At 43.2% G+C, this 22,540-nt stretch overlaps 1 protein-coding gene across 1 annotated transcript in view; it reads right to left on the bottom strand.

Moving 5' to 3' along the window:
• cdhr2 (cadherin related family member 2) overlaps positions 1-22,540 on the bottom strand; it is a 187,953-nt gene that overhangs the window by 112,962 nt on the left and 52,451 nt on the right. The window contains exons 6-10 of the mRNA XM_070877658.1: positions 5,576-5,635; positions 4,126-4,209; positions 2,426-2,515; positions 1,182-1,298; positions 954-1,097 (exon numbers count right to left, since the gene is read on the bottom strand). Coding sequence (XP_070733759.1) covers positions 954-1,097; positions 1,182-1,298; positions 2,426-2,515; positions 4,126-4,209; positions 5,576-5,635 — 495 coding nt within the window. The remainder of the gene's footprint in view (positions 1-953; positions 1,098-1,181; positions 1,299-2,425; positions 2,516-4,125; positions 4,210-5,575; positions 5,636-22,540) is intronic.

Genomic DNA, 22,540 nt, shown 5'->3' with positions numbered 1-22,540 from the left:
GGCTGACACTCCAGTGCAGTGCTGAGGGAGTGCTGCACTGTCGGAGGTGCCGTCTTTCGGATGAGAAGTTAAAGCGAGGTCCCCTCTGCTTTTTCAGGTGGACGTAAAAGATCCTATGGTAATTTTTCGAAGAAGAGTAGGGGAATTATCCCCGGTGTCCTAGCCAATATTTAGCCTTCAATCAACAGAACAAAAACAGATTATCTCGTCATTATCACATTGATGTTTGTGGGAGCTTGCTGTGTGCAAATTCAGCTGCCACGTTTCCCACATTACAACAGTGACTACACTCCAGAAGTACTTCATTGGTTGCAAAGTGCTTTGAGACATCAAGTGGTCGTGAAAGGCTCTATATAAATGCAAGTCTATGTTTCTTCCATATCTTAATTACGCATATACTGTATCTCAAAAAGTTATTTTCTGAAAGAAATCTATCTAATTTGCATTTGAACGAATCAATGCAAACTGCTTCCATTGTCTCCATTGGGAGACTGCTCCATAGATTGACCACTCACTCACTGCCATATTGGGTGGAATTTTAATCCCCAAGAATGGGTGGCTTGGGGTGGGTGCGTGGTTAAAATAAATTATTTTTAGATAACAACTTTCCATCCATGATCTCCTCCCTCCCTCCTCTCCTCTCCACTCCACACCCCCCCCCCCCCCCCTCCCGACAGCCAAGCTCACTTTCAATCTGGCTGGCTACCAGCCAGGAAAGGGAGAAAAAAATTAAATGAGATCCTGCAATTAAATTTTGCAAAACCTCCGCATTAACCGCATTTCCGGGTTTCCCAGCCGCTTTGACCCAGCCCCCGTGACTCCCCTCCCGCCTCCCAGTATATATTGGAGTCATTGCTTCCCCAGATTTATTTTGAATTTATCCCCCTTCAAGTGCAGGCCGTGTCCTTTGGTTCTACTGTTCTGGACAAAGTGAAATAGATTCTCGTACATACCATTGGAGTATTCTCAGGGACTGTGGTTTGATACGGGATGTTCAGAAATACAGGGTTCATGTCAGGGACATCTTTTACATTAATAAATGCGAACACAGTAGTGCTTTGAATAATAAAATTTCCATTATGCATTCCACCATAGTCCTATAAAACAAATGGTAAATTATTCATAACTCAAACAATTAGAATAAAAAATAAAGTAATTCAATAGAAGTAATTTAACCTTACTGAAGCTTTGATCGTTAACTGATAGGATTTGCTTTTATCTGCGTAACTCAGTGTACCATTCAAAATAACATTTCCAGTCTGCTGAATTTCAAAAAGATAAGGAGCATCTGGCAGGACCTGTAACAGGGTGAGAAATAAAATATAATCAGCAATTTAGAGAATATCAAATAAGTTCTGACTCATTATTGTATGACCCATACAATGAGAGGAACCAATCACACAACACAAGAGCAGACAGTTCATGAGTAGCTTGTCTTCAGTTGGGCCTGCATGTGTTGTTCTGTTTATACAATGGCTATGGTAGTGGTGTTGAAAATTGTTATATATTGCTATAAAAACAAAATATTGGCTTTTAAGGAAAAATAAACAAGTAACAGGGAGGGTTTTACCTGACAATATGTCGCTATTTAGTGGTGATTTTTATGCTCATCTAAATGAGTGATGTTTGTGCTGGAATATTTTCCACTTTTCATATAATTTTCCACCTGTTTTCAGAATTAGATATTCCCAATTCAGGTGTGACATGGCCAGAGGAAGAGTGCAACGTATATTGGTTTGGAATATTTTCACAAACTTAATTAAGATAAACCATTGGTGCAGTGGGATGGCCCTGTTTTGCTTTCAGTTGTTCTATCTCCCTTTTCAAAACAAAAGTTCAACATTTATTTTGATCGTTAATGGAGCAATTATTCCAAAAATAAAGTTGGATCATGTCAAGTAGCAGTTCACTCAAAGCTGACTACTGTTCAAAAATATTTTATCACACCAATCAGAAAGCCAGAAACAACACATAATGTAAATTAAGTCAGATTTGGTGCAATTTCTCATATTTCATGTAATACTCATATAATATTCAGGTGGTTATGTTCCTGGACTAGTAATCCAGCGGCCTGAACTAATGATCTGGAGACGTGAGTTCAAATCCTACCATGGCAGCTGGGGAATTTAAATTCAGTTAATTAAATCAATCTGGAATAAAAAGCTAATAGTGACCATGAAACTATTGGATTGTCGTAAAAACCCATCTAACTCACTAATGTCCTTCAGGGAAGGAAATCTGCAGTCCTTACCTGGTCTGGCCTATATGGGACTTCAGACCCACAACAATATGGTTGACTCTTAACTGCCCTCTGTGGTTCAAGAAGGCAGCTCACCACCACCTTCTAAAGGGAAATTAGGGATGGGCAATAAATTACCAGCGACGCCCATATCCCATGAGCAAATTTTTTAAAAGTTCTACTTACTTCGACAATCGCATACTGTACTGTTCCAGCAAGTCCTTCATCTTTATCCACTGCTTTAACAGTAAATAATGTTGTACCTTTAGTTGCATTCTGTCCAACAAAAAGATACAAATCATTAAATCAAGTAACAATTAAGACACACTTTGGTCACATTATTAATTTAGTTTGCTAATCACAGTTTTCTACAAATAATTCCAATTAATTTTCAACCTTCTAAAGTATTACAGTTATGTCTTAATTCTAACCATAATTGTAAGTATCATTGCAATGTTTTTAAAACTACATAAGTAGTTGGTCCCATGACTGCAACTGTTGGGGAACTGGGTGCCTTGTTGCAGGGAGTGCAATATCCAGACAGAGGGGGCAATTGCTCCTGTTGAAAGGAATTGGTACTCAACTGTCTCCATGGTGTAAAATCGACCAACGTGATGCTGCCTGCATTATTGAAGAACATACAAAATTGACGGGTAAGAAAAGACCAGCTGGTCCATCAAGCCTGGCCCACACCATAATTTATTTTCTAAGATTCCCTGCCAAAAGATCTCATCACATGCAAATGCCATTGTTATCTTCACTTTATAGCATGAGTCACAACTAATGTTTATATCATCCAGGTATTGTTTGCCACACACCATCTTTCTCTATATACAATGAAAGTTTCATTGAAATCTGATTCTTGCCCTGCTGCAGCTGTAGTATACAGCATTTGGTCTGTACATTCATTATCAGTAGTGCCTTGTAGTTTGAGACTGCCATACACCAAAGGCAAATATGAAGGAGATCAGTACTTTTTTTTGGATCTCTGAAGTTGGATATCAAGTTGGAAAGATGGCATTTGCCAAAGCGATGCTTGTTGGGTTGTGCAGGTGGACAAAGCCTCAATTACAAGCTATGTTATGATGGTGCAGGTCCAATATTCCTGAGAGCTGACAAAGTAGTGTGTATTTTATTAGTTTCATATTGGAAGAGCTATAAGTTAGAGAGTCTATAACCAAGTGAAATTTACTGAAATGACTTTAAGCTATTATTTAATCTTTAATTTTAACAAACCTAATTCGCAGTTTATAGCCTGTCATATTTTGATAGAGTGTTTATTCTTCCAACATAGGAACATTTGGAACAGGATTAGGCCATTCTGCCCCTCGAGCCTGCTACACCACTTAATTAGATCATGGCTGATCTACACCTCAACTCCATTTCCTGCCTTTGCTCCATATCCTTTAATACCCTTACCTAATAAAAATCAATCAATCTCAGTTTCAGTTTCCCAATATCAAAAGATAAATATCAGAACATTTGTGTCAATTCACACTAACAGATGTTTCTGTTTGACCTCTGGGCAGCACTACCTTACCAGATGTTGTGCAAATAAAGTCATATTCTAGTTCATGGGGATTGAAGGTTTACCTACAGGAATGATCTTTGGCAACTAGTATGAGAGAAATATCTGAATAACGCTTAAAAACAGTGTCTCCCACTGTATGAATGTTTCCACTTCCACAGTAGTCTATTTTGCCTATCTGTGTCACATTACAGCTAGTTTAATTATACTGAAAATGGATTGAGAGCACCAATATTTATTTCATTGCATCAATTTGGGCTGGATTTGAAACCAAATCCCAAAGTTAAAACAGTGTTAATGGCTATTTCATCACACAGTACTCCAAACGTTTCAATGATAAAAACTGAAAATGACTCACCTCAAAAACAGATACTTTGTATGAAGAAGCATTTTGAAATACAGGTACATTATCATTGGCATCTTTAAGATAGATTGTTTGTTTCTGGAGATGAAACCAAGAAATAATTATTTTAACTACAAAATAGCCAGCTATTAAAAGGAAAACATTGCTCCAATTTTAACTGAACCCACCTGGTGGGAATGGGGTGGTTTGGGTCAGACACCCGGAAAGTAAAATTGGACAGGGTGTAAAATGGTTGTCTGGCCTGAACCCACCCATTCCTGCCAGGTGGGTTAGGGTAAAATTGGGGCTCATTTTTTTGTCTTTAATTGAAGATAAATGGATATCCCATTCTAAATCTACACCATACTTTTTACTGAGATTTGATCTAATTTACACAGGTCATTCCTGTACTGTTGTGAGAAAACTTGTCACTGTTTTTAAAGGGGGCATCATCTTTTAGGGAGTTTTCAGGCAAGCTGCAGTCCTAGAACAGCCAGAAACTAGCCTTCCCAAAACCATTGCAGCTACCAAATTGAAATATTGGAAACTGCATTGCAGCAATTCTGCAATGTAGTTTTTAATGATGTGATATCTTTAAAAGTATGCAGGTTTCAGTAATCAGTGCAATCACAACATCAATTTCATGAAGCAATTTGCTTTACCAGAACACACACGTGAGTAATGCTGCCTAAAACCCTTATCCATCAGGTGTGACAAGTCTCAGCAATTTTAGAAACAGAACATAACTAAGTATACAAAGTGCAGAGTTTGCACTAGTTTTATCAGCACTAATCCAGGTGAAATTGGCCACACCAGCATAAAAGATCGAGGAATTTAAACGTTACGTCAAGAGTAATTCGAGTTTCTGCGATCTTTAACGCTGGTTTAAAAAATGTTTCACCTGAAGCCCGCCCCTCCCACAAAATTGGCCACGCGCCCAGCTCAAAGTAATGAGGATGGCGAGTTTCTGACAATTGTGCCCGTTTGCGACCATTCGAGCAGGCTCTTCAAATTGCGCTCATTTTTTTTTTTTTTTTTTTAGGTGCACAAGCACTAGTAGGCATGTTTTAAAAATTTTACATAATAAAAAGTATTTATTTCAGTAAGAAACTGACTTGTGTACACCAATGAAACTAGAAAATGGTTCAGCATAGTTTTTAAAGTCATTTTCACTGATGATTACAAATGTAAACTTGCATATACTTACAGCCCTGAACTACGGCCGTATTGACTAAAAGACAATTTGCAATCTATTTATCTTATGATCAATTTTTTTTATTTATTAATTATTGTTGCTTACTTGTCAAAGCCATGCAATTTCAGCATATCTGGGTATTTTCTTGCTGTGTATGTTTTGCCTTCTTCTTAATCGTGGCAATACCATCCCAATTAACAAGCTCCCTCAGTTCAATTTTCCATTATATTTAAAAAAAAATTATTAATAAATAAATAAAGCAAAACTCACCATGGAAACCATGTTTGATCCATCAAACACAAAAATTTCAACTGTCAACAACTGTTTAGCCTAGTGTTAAATGTAAAAGAGAACAATTTAGTTGCACCGGAAATACAACTTTTAGCACATTTTATGTATAAAACTGAAAATGAACAACTGTTTCACAAATCTTTTGTGATAACATAAGACTGAGCTCACATATCTTTTAAGATTAAATTGAAACTTATTATTTGAAGCAGTTTGCAAGTGACATTTATGGTATTAACAAAGCTGTTATCTTATTATTATCATTAAATATAGAAAAGAGCTGACTCATCACTGGTCCAAACAGCAATATCTTCCATCACATCCACTCTCCACTGAGTCAGAAGCGAATGGGCTCAAGTCCCATGTTCACAGTTAGAAATGAAAAAGGCCGAAGAGCTATCATGCAGGAACAGAGAAGCATTGGGAGCAACAGGCAAGCAACAAGAGAAACAATGGGAAACCAGATATATAAGGAATGAAGTTCAGAGATCGACAGGGCCAGAGAGAAGGTGGCAGAGATATTGGCCCATTCCTTGCGTCTGTATGATGGCCCATCACTCCCCAGATATTAGGCCACTGGCCTCATTATAACGGACCCAGCTTGGTATCAGAGCCCATCGGTGAATCAAGATCAAGCCCCTGCTAGTATCGCAGCGGTCCCTTGGGTAAGTGGGTCCAGGGGAATTGGATCAGGAATGGGGGTACGGGGATCCAGAAATTGCAGATCTGGGTATCATAGGGCCGGGGATTGGGGTCCAGAAATCATGGGTCCTGGAATTATGGAGCTAGGGATCAGGAGGCCAGGGATCGGCGTTATCAGGGCCAAGAGTGTGTGAGATTGGGGCTAGGGACAGGGAGCAGGTGAGATCAGCAAGGGGAGTGGCGACCATCAGTTCATTAAATGTGGAGTAGGAAACAGCACTCATGCTCCTCCTGGCTCCACATTCAGGTAAGTTACTTGCCATCTTGGTTGGGCCTAGGAAGCAAACCCTAGGCTTGGTTTCCTTAAATGCAGGCGGCGATGGCACTAACTGCCTAAGGGCAAGCCAGTCGTGGAGAGGGAGCCTCAAACAGGCATTAGATTCCTTACTTGCACATGAAAATGGCCGAATGCCTGTTTGTGCTGTGGGTAAAGAACGCATATTATTTGTCCTTACCCAATATGGCGGGTACTGCACTTCCATCCAGGAATGGTGGCATAGTGCTGATGTTACTAGACTAGTAATCTGGAGGCCTAGACTAATGATCTAGAGACACAAATTCAAATCCCACCATGGCAGCTATAGAATTTAAATTCAATTAATTAAATAAATCTGGAATAAAAAGCTAGTGTCAGTAATGGTAACTATGAAATTATTGGATTGTTGTAAAAACCCATCTGGTTCATTAATGTCTTTTAGGGAAGGAAATCTGCCTGGTCTGGCCTATGTGTGACTCCAGACCCACAGCAGTGAGGTTGATTCTTAACTGCCCTCTGAAATGGCCTAGCAAGCCACTCAGTTGTAACAAATCGCTACAGAAACGAATAATAAGAATAAAATGGGGCAGATCACTCGGCACCGACTTCGGACAAGAGAATGGCACACCCAGCCCAGTCCTCCTCACGAACATCTGAGGACTTGTGTCAAAATTGGAAGAGTTGTCCCACAGACTGGCATCAAGCAACAGCCTGACATAGTCATACTCACAGAATCATACCTTTCAGCCAATGCCCCAGACTCCTCCATCACCATCCCATCGGCAAGACAGATCCACCAGAGGTGGCAGCACAGTGATACACAGTTAGGAGGGAGTGGCCCTGGGTGTCCTCAACATTGACTCCGGACTCCATGATGTCTCATGGCTTCAGATCATGGGCAAGGAAACTTCCTGCTGATTACCAACTACCGCCCTCCCTCAGCTGATGAATCAGTACACCTCCATGTTGAACACCTCTTGAAAGAAGCACTGTATACCAAGGGCACAGAATGTATTCTGGGTGGGGCACTTCAATGTCCATCAGCAAGAGTGGCTTGGTAGCACCACTACTGACCGAGCCCTGAAGGACATAGCTACCAGAATGGGCCTGCGGCAGGTGGTGAGAGAACCTATAAAAGGGAAAAACCTACTTGACCTCATCCTCACCAATCTACCTGTTGCAGATACATCTGTCCATGACAATGTAAGGGATATACAGTTGTAGCAGGCAAAGAGCAGACAGATAGGTGGTCAGAACACAATGCTGAAGGTAGTGAACTAATCAGTATTAGGAGGGTCTGAGGAATCGGTGATGGTATGGATTATAATTGCCTATTGTATGTAACACTTGCTTATGTAGGTATAGCACACTTATAATGAATTAAAACTGTATGGGTAATTCATCCTTAACCTTAGTAACACATAACAAAACAGCAGAAGTCAGCAGTTACAATTTTGATTAGAAGTCTCTGAGGAAGAGATAAGAAAGCCAGTATTTTGCAACAGATATTTCAGGTGCCATATAGATTATGGCAAAGTGCAACTCATGGAACAAACACAATTAACATATGATGGGAGATGGACAATTGCATGTACCACTCAGAGCCAGTCTGATAAGAGACAACAAATTAATGTAACTCCGCTGATAGCAATAGACCTATCGATGATTCTGTAGGAGGGTAGCTCCTCTCCAAAACCTGTATAAATTATACTTGAAACCTCTTGTATTTTGAAGGTTCCTCGATTGAACCTTCCCTTGCATTTGCTCGAAATAAAGCCGATTGAACCTAAGTTTTGTTTGTTTGATTCCGTGGTCGTTATACGGAGGGCGAAGGGTGAGGTGTCGATTACCTATATCAGGTAGTCCACCCCAAGGAAGAGAAGTCTTCCTTTTACCCCAACAATTGGTGCTGCGAGCAGGGTGCAGACCCTCCGACCTAAGTGATGTGGCAGCTAGCAATGGCAGTGAGTATGTTTTTTGTACCACCTGCAGCTGTAGCATTGACAGGGAAGAAGTTAATCTATATAAAGAACTAGAGGGGGGTAATCTGTAGAACAAATTATAGTGAACCACGGAAGGACAAAAACAAGTAGGGGATAGGTGTATTGCCTGAACAAGGAGAAATACAACCTAAAAGGATCTAGAAACATGACCAAGAGATAGGTGTATTGCGTGAACATGAAGGAATACAACCTAAAGGGGGGTGGGACCCCAAGATGTTTAGGAAAACTGGCCTAAAGTGGGATAAAATGAAGACCAAGGGGGTTCTCTGAGATATGGACCAAAAGGAACCCAGTTATAAATGCTAGCAGGAAAGATAAAAAATAAAACCAACACTTCCAGTCGGAGTAACCAGATTAGGGAGGAAAGCAGTATTGTTAGTCCGGCCAGACGTTAGAGGGGTCCAAGGGCTTGGAAACAGTACACGGCATCTGGTAGAGGGGTTATCGTACCCAGACAAAAAATGGCATGCATTAAGTTGCTGAAAAAACAGAGGATAAGCTGTATTGAATGAAAATTTGGTGTGAATATCTGTCTTTAAGTGAAAGTGTTCGCGTGGAAGCTTTCTTGACTGTTGAATTCACAAAGGACAGCTTGTTTTTATCAAAAGATAAAAGATGCAACCTTGAAAGCTACAGCTGCTAAAGGAAACCATTGAATGTCTAATTGGGGGGGAAAAAGTGTTTGTGATTGTCTTATGTAGTTTAAATTAACAAATTCACGGAGACAGAAATCCTCTGTGTGAAATCTTTATTAGATACAAAAACTAATTTGAAGAAAGGAGATTTAAATGGAAAAAGACGCAACTTACTGGATACTAGTTGATATTGGCTGTGGAAAAGATATTGGTTTAATTGGAGGGTAATTAACCAATGAAAGCCGAACTTTCATAATGGCCACAGTGAAATCTCAGCTTTGTTTCAAAGTGTGAATATTGGAAAAGAGATAAAAGACACTCTTTGTTGATAATGATTTTAAATTACGAGAAAGTTTCACTGCAGTAAAGGAGATTTAAATTTCGGGTATGAAAATCTTTTTAAAATGGACGGTGCTAATCGAGGAAAGGTCCCGAACAGTCTAAACAAGCAGGAGCACAAGTATAAAACTTGTGTGAAAATGTAAAACGTGTAGCAGTTTCCCTGATTGTTTTGACTATGATTTACAGAGCTAAGAAAAATAAGCCACAGTTGCCAGTACTTTATTTTAAATTGGATTTCAGTAAACAAAATAGCTATTAAAAATGTGTGGTTTTGTTTTAAAATCAATTAAAAAACCTTTGGCAAGTATTTGAATTGGAAGTTTAGAAACAATTGGAGTTTAACCTAAAATTCTGTCTTTCCCGATGAGAATGCTTTATTTAAAGATAATGACAGCTTTACTAATAATTTCTGCTGTTTTAACAGATTCCTAATTTCTAAGCAAGTTTTGAAGGCACAAAGACTTGAGAAAAATTCTGATATCGGGAAAGGTTTAAAAAATTACGCAGTCACGTAATAACATCAAGCCTTCTTACAAACCTGCAAAGGAGTTAACCCTTTCCATTGACAGCTGTTTTATACTGGATATTATTAATTTGGTTTTCTTAATAAAAGAGGTGAAAAAGCAAGGATGGCAGCCAGAAGACTCACCTGACAGACAGAGGAAATGATGGGATAGTCAGAAGAAGAATAAAACGGAGAAAGCTTATGTAATAATATTCACCTGCTACAGAGGGCCGATAAAAGAAATAGATACTCAAACAAAACAAATTCAAGAGTTAGAAGCTAAGATAAATAAGCTGGAAGAGATTAAAAAAACGGGACCGGATGGATAGTGCGGTGCACAGCCATAGCAAAAAATGCAAAAATTCCTCAAGCACGGGATGTTTAAAGATGAGCTAGGAGAAGCCTATCAAAAGATAATTAAGTTGGGATTTAAAATGGGGCATGATTACGATGAAACTTTGGAGTGGGTAGAACATGTAGAGGAGTTAAAGTCAGAACAACTAGAAGATAGCTAAAATAATGGCAAGTTACATTAGCAGCAGAAGTAAAAGGGGAGGAAGAACACCCCCCGCGCAGCCCCTCTGATATGTTTTAATTGCAATCAAGAAGGTCACTGCAGTAAACAATGCCCGCAGCAAAAGAAAGGATATGGAATATTTAGAGGGAAATCAAAATTCCTGGACCCGAACACAAAGCTCACCGACAGTACCCATTAAGACCCAAAGCTGAGGCAGCGGTCTGTCAGATAGTGCAGAAATTAGAGAGGCAAGAGATTGTGAAACAGGTAATACCTCCACTAATTCACCTGTGTGGCCAGTAAAGAAACCTGACATGTCTTACCGACTGACTATCGATTACACCGCCCTGGATAAGGTGACTCCCCGAGCACACCCAATAGTGGCAAGTCAGGAACAGCCAGCGGCAGTCGGAGAGGCCCATAAAAGGGTGCGACCGTTGGGGAGCGGCCACAGGAGTAGCCAGCGGTTTTCAGAGAAGCACATAAAAGGGTTTGACCATTGGGGAGCAGCCACAGGAGTAGCCAACGGAAGCCGGAGAGGCCATCTGGTGCAGGGGCAGAAGGTAAACAAAGAAGTAAAAAGAAATTGAAGTATGACGTCACAGCCAAGTGTGTAAGTGATTGGCTGGTGGATTGGTGATTATTTGATCTTTTTTCTTCTTTTATTATCAGTAGGAAACCTTTGGTATTGTTGCCAAATTAAGTTAACCTAAGGGTTAAGTCATGGCAAGAGAGCCCAGACCCATGTCATGCTCCTCCTGTGCTATGTGGGAACTCAGGGACGCTACCATTGTCCCTGACTACTATGTGTGCAGGAAATGTGTCCAGCTGCAGCTCCTGACAGACCACATTGCGGCACTGGAGCTGCGCATGGACTCACTCTGGGCATCCGCGATGCTAAGGATGTCACGAATAACACGTTTAGTGAGTTGGTCACATCGCAGGGAAAGGTTACTCAGGCAGATAGGGAATGGGTGATCATCAGGCAGAGCAGTGAAAGGAAGGTAGTGCAGGGGTCCCTTGCGATCATCTTCCTCCAAAACAGATGCACCATTTTGGGTACTGTTGGGAGAGATGATTCACCAGGGGAAGATAGCAGCATCCAAGTTCATGGCACCATGGGTGGCTCTGCTGCACAGGAGGGCAGGAAAAAGAGTGGGAGAGCTATAGAGATAGCGGATTCTAGTGTAAGGGGAACAGATAGGTAATTCTGTGGCCATAAACGAGAATCCAGGATGGTATGTTGCCTCCCTGGTGCAAGGGTCAAGGATGTCTCGGAGTGGCTGCAGCGCATTCTGAAGGGGGAGGGGGAACAGCCAGCTGTCGTGCTGCATCTAGGTACCAACGATATAGGTAAAAAAAACGGGATGAAGTCCTACAAGTTGAATTTAGGGAGCTAGGAGTTAAATTAAAAAGTAGGACCTCAAAGGTAGTAATCTCAGGATTGCTACTTGTGACACGTGCTAGTCAGAGTAGGAATTGCAGGATAGTTCAGATGAATACGTGGCTTGAGGAATGTTGCAGGGAGGAGGGATTCAAATTCCTGAGGCATTGGAACCAGTTCTAGGAGAGGTGGGACCAGTACAAACTGGACGGTCTGCACCTGGGTAGGACCGGAACCTATGTCCTAGGCGGAGTGTTTGCTAGTACTGTTGGGGAGGGTTTAAACTAATATAGCAGGGGGATGGGAACCTATGCAGGGAGGCAGAGGGAAGTAAAAATGGGGCAGCAGCAAAAGGTAGGAAGGAGAAAAGCAAGAGTAGAGGGAAGAGAAATCAAGGGCAAAAATCAAAAAGGGCCACATTACAACAGAATTTTAAAAGGACAAAGAGTGTTTAAAAAAAACAAGCCTGAAGGCTCTGAGTCTAAATGTGAGGAGCATTCGTAATAAGGTGGACGAATTAACTGCGCAGATGGCTGTTAACAGGTAAGATTACAGAGATATGGCTCCAGGGTAACCAAGGCTGGGGACTCAACATCCAGGGGTATTCAATATTCAGGAAGGATAGACAGGAAGGAAAAGGAGGTGGAGTAGCGTTAATGGTTAAAGAGGAGGTTAACGCAATAGTAAGGAAGAACATTAGCTTGGATGATGTGGAATCTGATACGCTCATAATAAAGGATGAAACTGAGCACTGTGAGCAATGAGTAAGTGTGACCTTAGCTCCTTTACTAAGACTCCAGAGTACAGGTACCTCATGGGTGGTCTGCTTATATACAGTGCTCCCAAGGGATGCTGGGATCCCTTGGGACTCCAACAGGTAGGCCCTCTGGTGGTGGTGTGATACAGGTTGCCAAGGGTTAAATATATAACATCACTCCCTCATAAAGTTAATAGTCCACTTATTTACATGGTGAGATGATCTGAGGCTTTTTGCTCCCTTGTCGATCATCTCGGTACAAATGCGGGTGTGGGTGAGTTGGTTGGTTCTTCACTGGACTGCTGGGCAGCCAGCCTTGCCGGGCTGCTGGGGATGGTGAGTTCGGCTTCGTGGTCAACCATGATGTCAGTTGCCACTTGTGTGTATGTTGGAGGGTCAAAGTTGGTGGTGTCTTCTTCGGGTTGTTCGTAGCTGTTGGTGAACCACAATTTGATTTGGTCCAAATGTTTTCTGCACGTTAGTCCATTGGCCAATTTGACCTGAAACACCCTCCTCCCCTCTTTGGCTATGACAGTGTCAGTGAGCCTATTGTGACCATGTCCATAATTGAGTACAAACACAGGATCATTGACCTCAATATCGCGTGACAAATTTGCGCGGTCATGGTACATACTTTGTTGATGCCGCCTGCCCTCCACATGATCATGGAGATCAGGGTGGACAAGAGAGAGCCTTGTTTTGTGCACCCTTTTCATGAGCAGCTCAGCTGGGGGAACCCCGGAGAGCGAGTGCAGTCTGGTGCAGTAGCTGAGCAGCACTCGGGACAGCCGGGTCTGCAGGGAGCCTTCCAACATGCGTCTCAAGCTTTGCTTGATGGTCTGATATGCCCGTTCTGCCTGGCCGTTGAATGCGGGCTCTAACGGGGCAGATGTGACATGCTTGATCCCATTGCGGGTCATGAATTCTTTGAGTTCAGCACTGGTGAAATACGGCCCATTGTCGCTGACTAGGACATCAGGCAGGCCATGTTTGGCAAACATGGCTTGTAGGCTTTCGATGGTGGCCGTGGACATGCTTACAGACATTATCGCACATTCAATCCATTTTGAATAAGCATCCGCGACAACCAAGAACATTTTGCCTAGAAATGGGTCCGCTTAGTCCACATGGATCTTCGACCACGGTTTGGAGGACCATGACCATAAACTTAGCAGTGCCTCCCTGGGTGCATTGCTCAGCTGAGAGCAAGTGTTGCACTGACGCACGTGTGACTCTAAATCTGAGTCGATGCCGGGCCACCACACATGGGATCTGGCTATGGCTTTCATCATTACAATGCCTGGGTGGGTGCTGTGTAGGACACAAATGAACGTTTCTCTGCTCTTCTTGGGCAAGACCACGCGATTACCCTACAACAGAAAGTCCGTCTGCAAGGACAATTCATTTTTCCACCCGTGCAATGGCTTAATTGCCTCCTGCATCTCCACTGGGATGCTGGACCAGCTCTCATGGAGGACACAGTTTTTTACCAAGGACAGTAAAGGATCCTGGCTGGTCCAGGTCCTGATCTGGCGGGCCGTAACGGGTGACTTTTCATTTTCGAATGCATCTGTTACCATGAGCAAGTCCGCAGGCTGTGCCATTTCCATCCCGGTGGTGGGCAATGGTAGCTGACTGAGAGTATCAGCGCAGTTCCCTGTGCCTGGTCTGTGGCGGATTAAATAGTTGTAAACAGCGTGAGCGCCCACCTTTGGCTACGGGCAGAGGCATTGGTGTTAGCATTTGCTCTCAGAGAATAGCAATATGAGCGGCTTGTGGTCAGTGTCAAGCTCAAACTTGAGGCCAAACAAGTACTGGTGCATTTTTTTCACTCCGTAAACGCATACCAGAGCCTCTTTTTCAATCATGCTGTAGGCCCTTTCGGCCTTGGATAAACTCTTGGACGCATAAGCGACCAGTTGCAAAATCCCCGTATGACGACGGCTTCTGGTCAGTTTCAAGCTCAAACTTGAGACCAAATAAGTACTGGTGCATTTTCTTTAACCCGTAAATGCATGGCAGAGCCTCTTTTTCTATCATGCTGGAGGCCCTTTCGGCCTTGGACAAACTCCTGGACGCAAAAGCGACCGGTTGCAAGATCCCCGATTCATTAGCCTGTCGTAACACACACCCAATCCCGTATGATGACGCATCGCAAGATAGCACCAATCTTTTACAAGGGTTATACAGGACAAGCAATTTGTTTGAACGCAACAGATTTCTGGCTTTCTTAAAGGCAGCCTCTTGTGAATTCTCCCATACCCGGTCATCTCCCTTGCGGAGCAGCGCATGTAGGGTTTCTAGCAGGTTGCTTAATCCAGGTAGGAAATTTCCGAAGTAGTTGAGGAGTCCCAGGAACGACCGCAGCTCCGTCACATTCTTTGGTTTCAGCGCATTCTTGATGGCCTCTGTCTTGGCGTCGGTGGGTCTGATGCCGTCTGCCGCGATTCTTCTTCCCAAGAACTCACCTCCTGCGCCAGGAAAACACACTTTGAGCGTTTCAACCTGACCCCACGCGATCCAACCAACTAAGAACCTCTTCCAGATTCTTCAAGTGCTCAATGGTGTCCCGACCTGTAACCGGTATGTCGTCCTGGAAAACCACAGTGTGAGGAACCAACTTTAGCACACTCTCTATGTTCCGTTGGAAGACTGCCGCGGCCGACCGAATCCCGAACGGGCATCTGTTATAGATGAACAGACCTTTGTACGTGTTGATGCAGGTAAGGGCTTTCGAAGATTCCTCCAGCTCCTGTGTCATGTAGGCTGAGGTCAGCTCCAACTTGGCGAACGTCTTCCCTCCAGCCAGGGTCGCAAATAGGTCATCTGCCTTGGGTAGCAGGTACTCGTCCTGCAGCGAAAAACAGTTAATCATTACTTTATAATCTGACCGTGCCATCACCTATAAATACCGGGACAATCAGATTGACCCACTCATTGAATTCCATCGGTGCGATGATGCCTTCTTGCTGAAGCCTGTCCAGCTCAATTTCCACTTTCTCACGCATCACGTAGGTACCACCCGTGCCTTGTGGTGGATGGGTCGTATACCGGGAACCAAATGGATCTGCACTTTCGCCCCCAAGAAGCTTCCAATGCCTGGCTCGAACAACGATGAAATCTGCTCAGAACCTGGGCACATGAGGCATCGTTGATGGGCGAAAGTGCTCGGATGTCGTCCCAGATCCAGTGGATTTTTCCCAGCCAGCTTCTGCCAAACAGTGTGGGGCCATCCCCTGGCACAATCCACAATGGGAGTTCGCACACTGCTCCATCATAGGAGACTTTGACTTCTTCACTGCCAATTACAGGGATCAGTTCCTTGGTGTAAGTTCTTAGCTTGGGTGTGAATGGGGTTGAGCTTGGGCCTGTATGCTTTGTTGCACCACAGCCTGTCGAAGGCTTTTTTACACATTATGAACTGGCTCGTACCCGTGTCCAGTTCCATGGATACTGGAACTCTGTTCAGTTCAACTTTCAGCATTATTGGTGGACATTTTCTGGTGAAGGTGTGTATCCCGTACACTTCTGCCTCCTCTGTTTGTGTCTCCAATTCAGCCGGATCCACAGTGGATCAATGTTCCTCTGCAACGTGGTGGCTTGCAGGGTTTGCAGCTTGCCTGCACACTCACTGTAGGTATCCCATTGTTCTGCAGCCGTTGCACGCATAGTGCTTGAAGCGGCATTGATGGGCCCGATGATCACCTCCACAATGCCAACAGGGTGTTAACTGCCTCGCATTAACAATTGATGGCGGACTCTGGGTCATCTGAGGTCGTGCAGTAACCAGCGTGTACATTCTGCCATGTATATTCCTGCTCGAAAACGACATTACTTTATGCACAGTACTAGCCGAAACCTCTTTATGCTGCGAAATTTGTTTGGTGTCGCAGGTGGACATAAATGCCTCGGCTATCGTTATGGCTTTGCTCAGATTCGGAGTATCAATAGTCAATAGTTTGTGAAGGATTGTCTCATGGCCAATGCCAAGCACAGCATTTGTTCTAGGAATCCATCAAATTCGCAATGTCCTGCGAGGCGCCTTAGTTCGGCGACATAGCTCGCCACTTCCTGGCTCTCCGATCGTTGACACGTGTAGAACTGATACCTCGCCATCAAAATGCTTTCTTTAGGATTTAGGTGCTCCCGGACCAGCGTACACAATTCTTCGTAGGATTTAGTTGTTGGTTTTACCGGAGCTAGAAGATTCTTCATGTGGCCATAGATTGTTGTCCCACAGACAGTAAGGAGGATCGCACTTAATTTGGCAGCGTTCTCGTCCATTTCCAGCTCGTTGGCCACGAAGTATTGGTCGAGTCTCTCCATGAAGGCCTCCCAATCGTCCTCTTCTGAGAATTTCTCCAGGATACCAACTGTTCTTAAATTTTCCCACGATTGTTCGTTATCTCGTCGCCAATTGACATGCTCATAATAAAGGATGAAACTGAGTATTGTGAGCAATGAGTAAGTGTGACCTTAGCTCCTTTAATAAGACTCCAGAGTGCCGGAATCTCGTGGGTGGTCTGCTTATATACAGTGCTCCCAAGCGATGCTGGGATTCCTTGGGACTCCAACAGGTAGGCCCTCTGGTGGTGGTGCGATACAGGTTACCAAGGGTTAATTACATAAAAGAATCTATATGGGTAGAGCTGCAAAACACCAAAGAGCAGAAAATGTTAATGGGAGTTGTGTACAGACCACCAAGCAGTAGTAGGGAGGTTGGGGGTGGTATCAACAGGAAATTAGGGATGCATGCAATAATGGTAGTTATCATGGGTGACTTTAACTTGCATATTGATTGGGCTAACCAAACTGGTAGCAATACTGTGGAGGAGGATTTCCTGGAGTGTATAAGGGATGGTTTTCTAGACCAATATGTCGAGGAACCAACAAGAGAGCAGGTCATCCTAGACTCGGTCTTGTGTAACATAAAAACATAGAAACATAGAAAATAGGTGCAGGAGTAGGCCATTCGGCCCTTCAAGCCTGCACCGCCATTCAATGAGTTCATGGCTGAACATGCAACTTCAGTACCCCATTCCTGCTTTCTCGCCATATCCCTTGATCTCCCTAGTAGTAAGGACTACATCTAACTCCTTTTTGAATATATTTAGTGAATTGGCCTCAACAACTTTCTGTGGTAGAGAATTCCACAGGTTCACCACTCTCTGGGTGAAGAAGTTTCTCCTCATCTCAGTCCTAAATGGCTTACCCCTTATCCTTAGACTGTGACCCCTGGTTCTGGACTTCCCCAACATCGGGAACATTCTTCCTGCATCTGAACCCGTCTAAACCCGTCAGAATTTTAAACGTTTCTATGAGATCCCCTCTCATTCTTCTGAACTCCAGTGAATACAAGCCCAGTTGATCCAGTCTTTCTTGATATGTCAGTCCCGCCATCCCAGGAATCAGTCTGGTGAACCTTCGCTGCACTCCCTCAATAACAAGAATGTCCTTCCTCAAGTTAGGAGGCCAAAGCTGTACACAATACTCCAGATGTGGCCTCATCAAGACCCTGTACAACTGTAGTAGCATCTCCCTGCCCCTGTACTCAAATCCCCTCAGTTTGAAGGCCAACATGCCATTTTGCTTTCTTAACCGCCTGCTGTACCTGCATGCTAACCTTCAATGACTGTTGTACCATGACACCCAGGTCTCGTTGCACCTCCCCTTTTCCTAATCTGTCACCATTCAGATAATAGTCTGTCTCTCTGTTTTTATCACCAAAGTGGATAACCTCACATTTATCCACATTATATTTCATCTGCCATGCATTTGCCCACTTACCTAACCTATCCAAGTCACTCTGCAGCCTCATAGCATCCTCCTCGCAGCTCACACTGCCACCCAACTTAGTGTCATCCGCAAATTTGGAGACACTACATTTAATCCCCTTGTCTAAATCATTAATGTATAATGTAAAGAGCTGGGGCCCCAGCACAGAACCTTGCGGTACCCCACTAGTCACTGCCTGCCATTCTGAAAAGTACGCATTTACTCCTACTCTTTGCTTCCTGTCTGCCAACCAGTTCTCAATCCACGTCAGCACACTACCCCCAATCCCATGTGCTTTAACTTTGCACATTAATCTCTTGTGTGGGACCTTGTCGAAAGCCTTCTAAAAGTCCAAATACACCACATCAACTGGTTTTCCCTTGTCCATTCTACTGGAAACAGCCTCAAAAAATTCCAGAATATTTGTCAAGCATGAGTTCCCTTTCACAAATCCATGCTGACTTGGACCTATCATGTTACCTCTTTCCAAATGCGCTGCTATGACATCCTTAATAATTGATTCCATCATTTTACCCACTACCGATGTCAGGCTGACCGGTCTATAATTCCCTGTTTTCTCTCTCCCTCCTTTTTTAAAAAGTGGGGTTACATTGGCTACCCTCCACTCCATAAGAACTGATCCAGAGTCTATGGAATGTTGGAAAATGACTGTCAATGCATCCGCTATTTCCAATGCCAGCTCCTTATGTACTCTGGGATGCAGTCCATCAGGCCCTGGGGATTTATCGGCCTTCAATCCTATCAATTTCCCCAACACAATTTCCCGACTAATAAGGATTTCCCTCAGTTCCTCCTTCTTACTCGACCCTCTGACCTCTTTTTTACCTGGAAGGTTCTTTGTGTCCTCCTTAGTGAATACCGAACCAAAGTACTTGTTCAATTGGTCTTCCATTTCTTTGTTCCCCATTATGACCTCCCCTGGTTCTGACTGCAGGGGACCTACGTTTGTCTTTACTAACCTTTTTCTCTTTACATATCTATCGAAGCTTTTGCAGTCTGTCTTAATGTTCCCTGCAAGCTTCCTCTCGTACTCTATTTTCCCTGCCCTGATCAAACCCTTTGTCCTCCTCTGCTGAGTTCTAAATTTCTCCCAGTCCCCGGGTTCGCTGCTATTTCTGACCAATTTGTGTGCCACTTCCTTGGCTTTAATACTATCCCTAATTTCCCTTGATAGCCACGGTTGAGTCACCTTCCCTTTTTTATTTTTACGCCAGAAAGGGATGTACAATTGTTGTATTTCATCCATGCGGTCTCTAAATGTCTGCCATTGCCCATCCACAGTCAACCCCTTAAGTATCATTCGCCAATCTATCCTAGCCAATTCACGCCTCATACCTTCAAAGTTACCCTTCTTTAAGTTCTGGACCATGGTCTCTGAATTAACTGTTTCATTCTCCATCCTAATGTAGAATTCCACCATATTATGGTCACTCTTCCCCAAGGGGCCTCACACAACGAGATTACTAATTAATCCTCTCTCATTACACAACACCCAGTCTAAGATGGCCTCCCACCTAGTTGGTTCCTCGACATATTGGTCCAGAAAACCAACCCTTATGCACTCCAGGAAATCCTCCTCCACCGTATTGCTTCCAGTTTGGTTAGCCCAATCTATATGCATATTAAAGTCACCCATGATAACTGCTGCACCTTTATTGCATGCACCCCTAATTTCCTGTTTGATGCCCTCCCCAACATCACTACTATTGTTTGGAAGTCTGTACACAACGCCCACTAACGATTTTTGCCCTTTGGTGTTCTGCAGCTCTACCCATATAGATTCCACATCATCCAAGCTAATGTCCTTCATAACTATTGCATTAATCTCCTCTTTAACCAGCAATGCTACCCCACCTCCTTTTCCTTTTATTCTATCCTTCCTGAATGTTGAATACCCTCGGATGTTGAGTTCCCAGCCCTGATCATCCTGGAGCCACGTCTCTGTAATCCCAATCACATCATATCTGTTAACATCTATTTGCACAGTTAATTCATCCATCTTATTACGGATACTCCTTGCATTAAGACACAAAGCCTTCAGGCTTGTTTTCTTAACACCCTTTGTCCTTTTAGAATTATGATGTAGTGTGGCCCTTTTTGTTTCTTGCCTTTGTTTACTCGGCCTTCCACTATTGCTTTTTACCTTTCTACCATCTGTTTCTGACTCCATATTAATTCGCCCTGTCTCGCTGCATAGGTTCCCATCCCCCTGCCATATTAGTTTAAACACTCCCAAACTGCATTAGCAAATGTTACCCCTAGCACATCAGTTCCAGTCCTGCCCAAGTGCAGACCGTCCCTTTTGTACAGGTCCCACTTCCCCCAGAACTGGTTCCAATGTCCCAGGAATTTGAATCCCTCCCTCTTGCACCACTGCTCAAGCCAGTAACAAGACAGGATTAATTAGCAATCTGGTCGTCCGTGGCCCCTTGAGGAAGAGTGACCATAATATTGTAGAATTCTTCATTAAGATGGAGAGCGACACATTTAATTCAGAGACTAGGGTCCTGAACTTAAAGAAAGGAAATTTCGATGGTATGAGACATGAATTAGCAAGAATAGACTGGCGAATGATACTTAAAGGGTTGATGGTGGATAGGTAATGGCAGACATTTAAAGATCACATGGATGAATTACAACTATTGTAAATCCCTGTCTGGAGTAAAAAATAAAACAGGAAAGATGGCTCAACCGTGGCTAACAAGGGAAATTAGGGATAGGGTTAAATCCAAGGAAGAGGCATATAAATTGGCCAGAAAAAGCAGCAAACCTGAGAACTGGGAGAAATTTAGAATTCAGCAGAGGAGGACTAAGGGTTTAATTAGGAGGGGGAAAATAGAGTACGAGAGTAAGCTTGCAGGGAACATAAAAACTGACTGCAAAAGCTTCTATAGATATGTGAAGAGAAAAAGATTAGTGAAGACAAATGTAGGCCCCTTGCAGTTAGAATCAGGTGAATTCATAATGGGGAAGAAGAAAATGGCAGACCAATTGAACAAATACTTTGGTTCTGCCTTCACTAAGGAAGATACAAATAACCTCCCGAAAATACTAAGGGACCGAGGATCTAGCGAGAAGGAGGAACTGAGGGAAATCCTAATTAGTCAGGAAATGGTGTTACGGAAACTGATGGGACTGAAGGCCGATAAATCCCCAGAGCCTGATAGTCTGCATCCCAGAGTACTTAAGGAAGTGGCCCTAGAAATAGTAGATGCTTTGGTGATCATTTTCCAAATTTCCATGGACTCTGGATCTGTACCTATGGATTGGAGGGTAGCTAATGTAACCCCACTTTTTAAAAAAGGAGGGAGAGAGAAAACAGGGAATTATAGACCAATTAGCCTGACATCGGTGGTGGGGAAAATGCTGGAATCAATTATTAAAGATGTAAAGCAGCGCATTTGGAAAGCAGTGACAGGATCGATCCAAGTCAGCATGGATTTATGAAAGGGAAATCATGTTTGACAAATCTTCTAGAGTTTTTTGAGGATGTAACTAGTAGAGTGGATAAGGGAGAACCAGTGGATGTGGTATATTTGGACTTTCAAAAGGCTTTTGACAAGGTCCCATATAAGAGATTAGTGTGCAAAATTAAGGCACTTGGTATTGAGAGTAATGTATTGACGTGAATAGAGAACTGGTTGGCAGACAGGAAGCAAAGAGTGGGAATAAACGGGTCCTTTTCAGAATGGCAGGCAGTGACTAGTGGGTACCGCAGGGTTCAGTGCTGAGACCCCAGGTATTTACAATATATATTAATGATTTAGATGAAGAAATTGAATTTAATATCTCCAAGTTTGCAGATGACACTAAGCTGGGTGGCAGTGTGAGCTGTGAGGTGGATGCTAGGAGGCTGCAGGGTGACTTGGACAGGTTAGGTGAGTGGGTAAATGCATGGCAGATGCAGTATAATGTGGATAAATGTGAGGTTATCCACTTTGGTTGCAAAAACAGGAAGACAGATTATTATCTGAATGGTGACAGATTAGGAAAAGGGGAGGTGCAACGAGGCCTGGCTGTCAAGGTACATCAGTCATTCCAAGTAGGCAT

Source organism: Pristiophorus japonicus, chromosome 4, assembly GCF_044704955.1.
Source record: "Pristiophorus japonicus isolate sPriJap1 chromosome 4, sPriJap1.hap1, whole genome shotgun sequence".
Taxonomy (NCBI): domain Eukaryota; kingdom Metazoa; phylum Chordata; class Chondrichthyes; family Pristiophoridae; genus Pristiophorus; species Pristiophorus japonicus.
The sequence above is the reverse complement of the archived record's forward strand: the minus strand, read 5'-3'. Positions and strand labels throughout refer to the sequence as shown.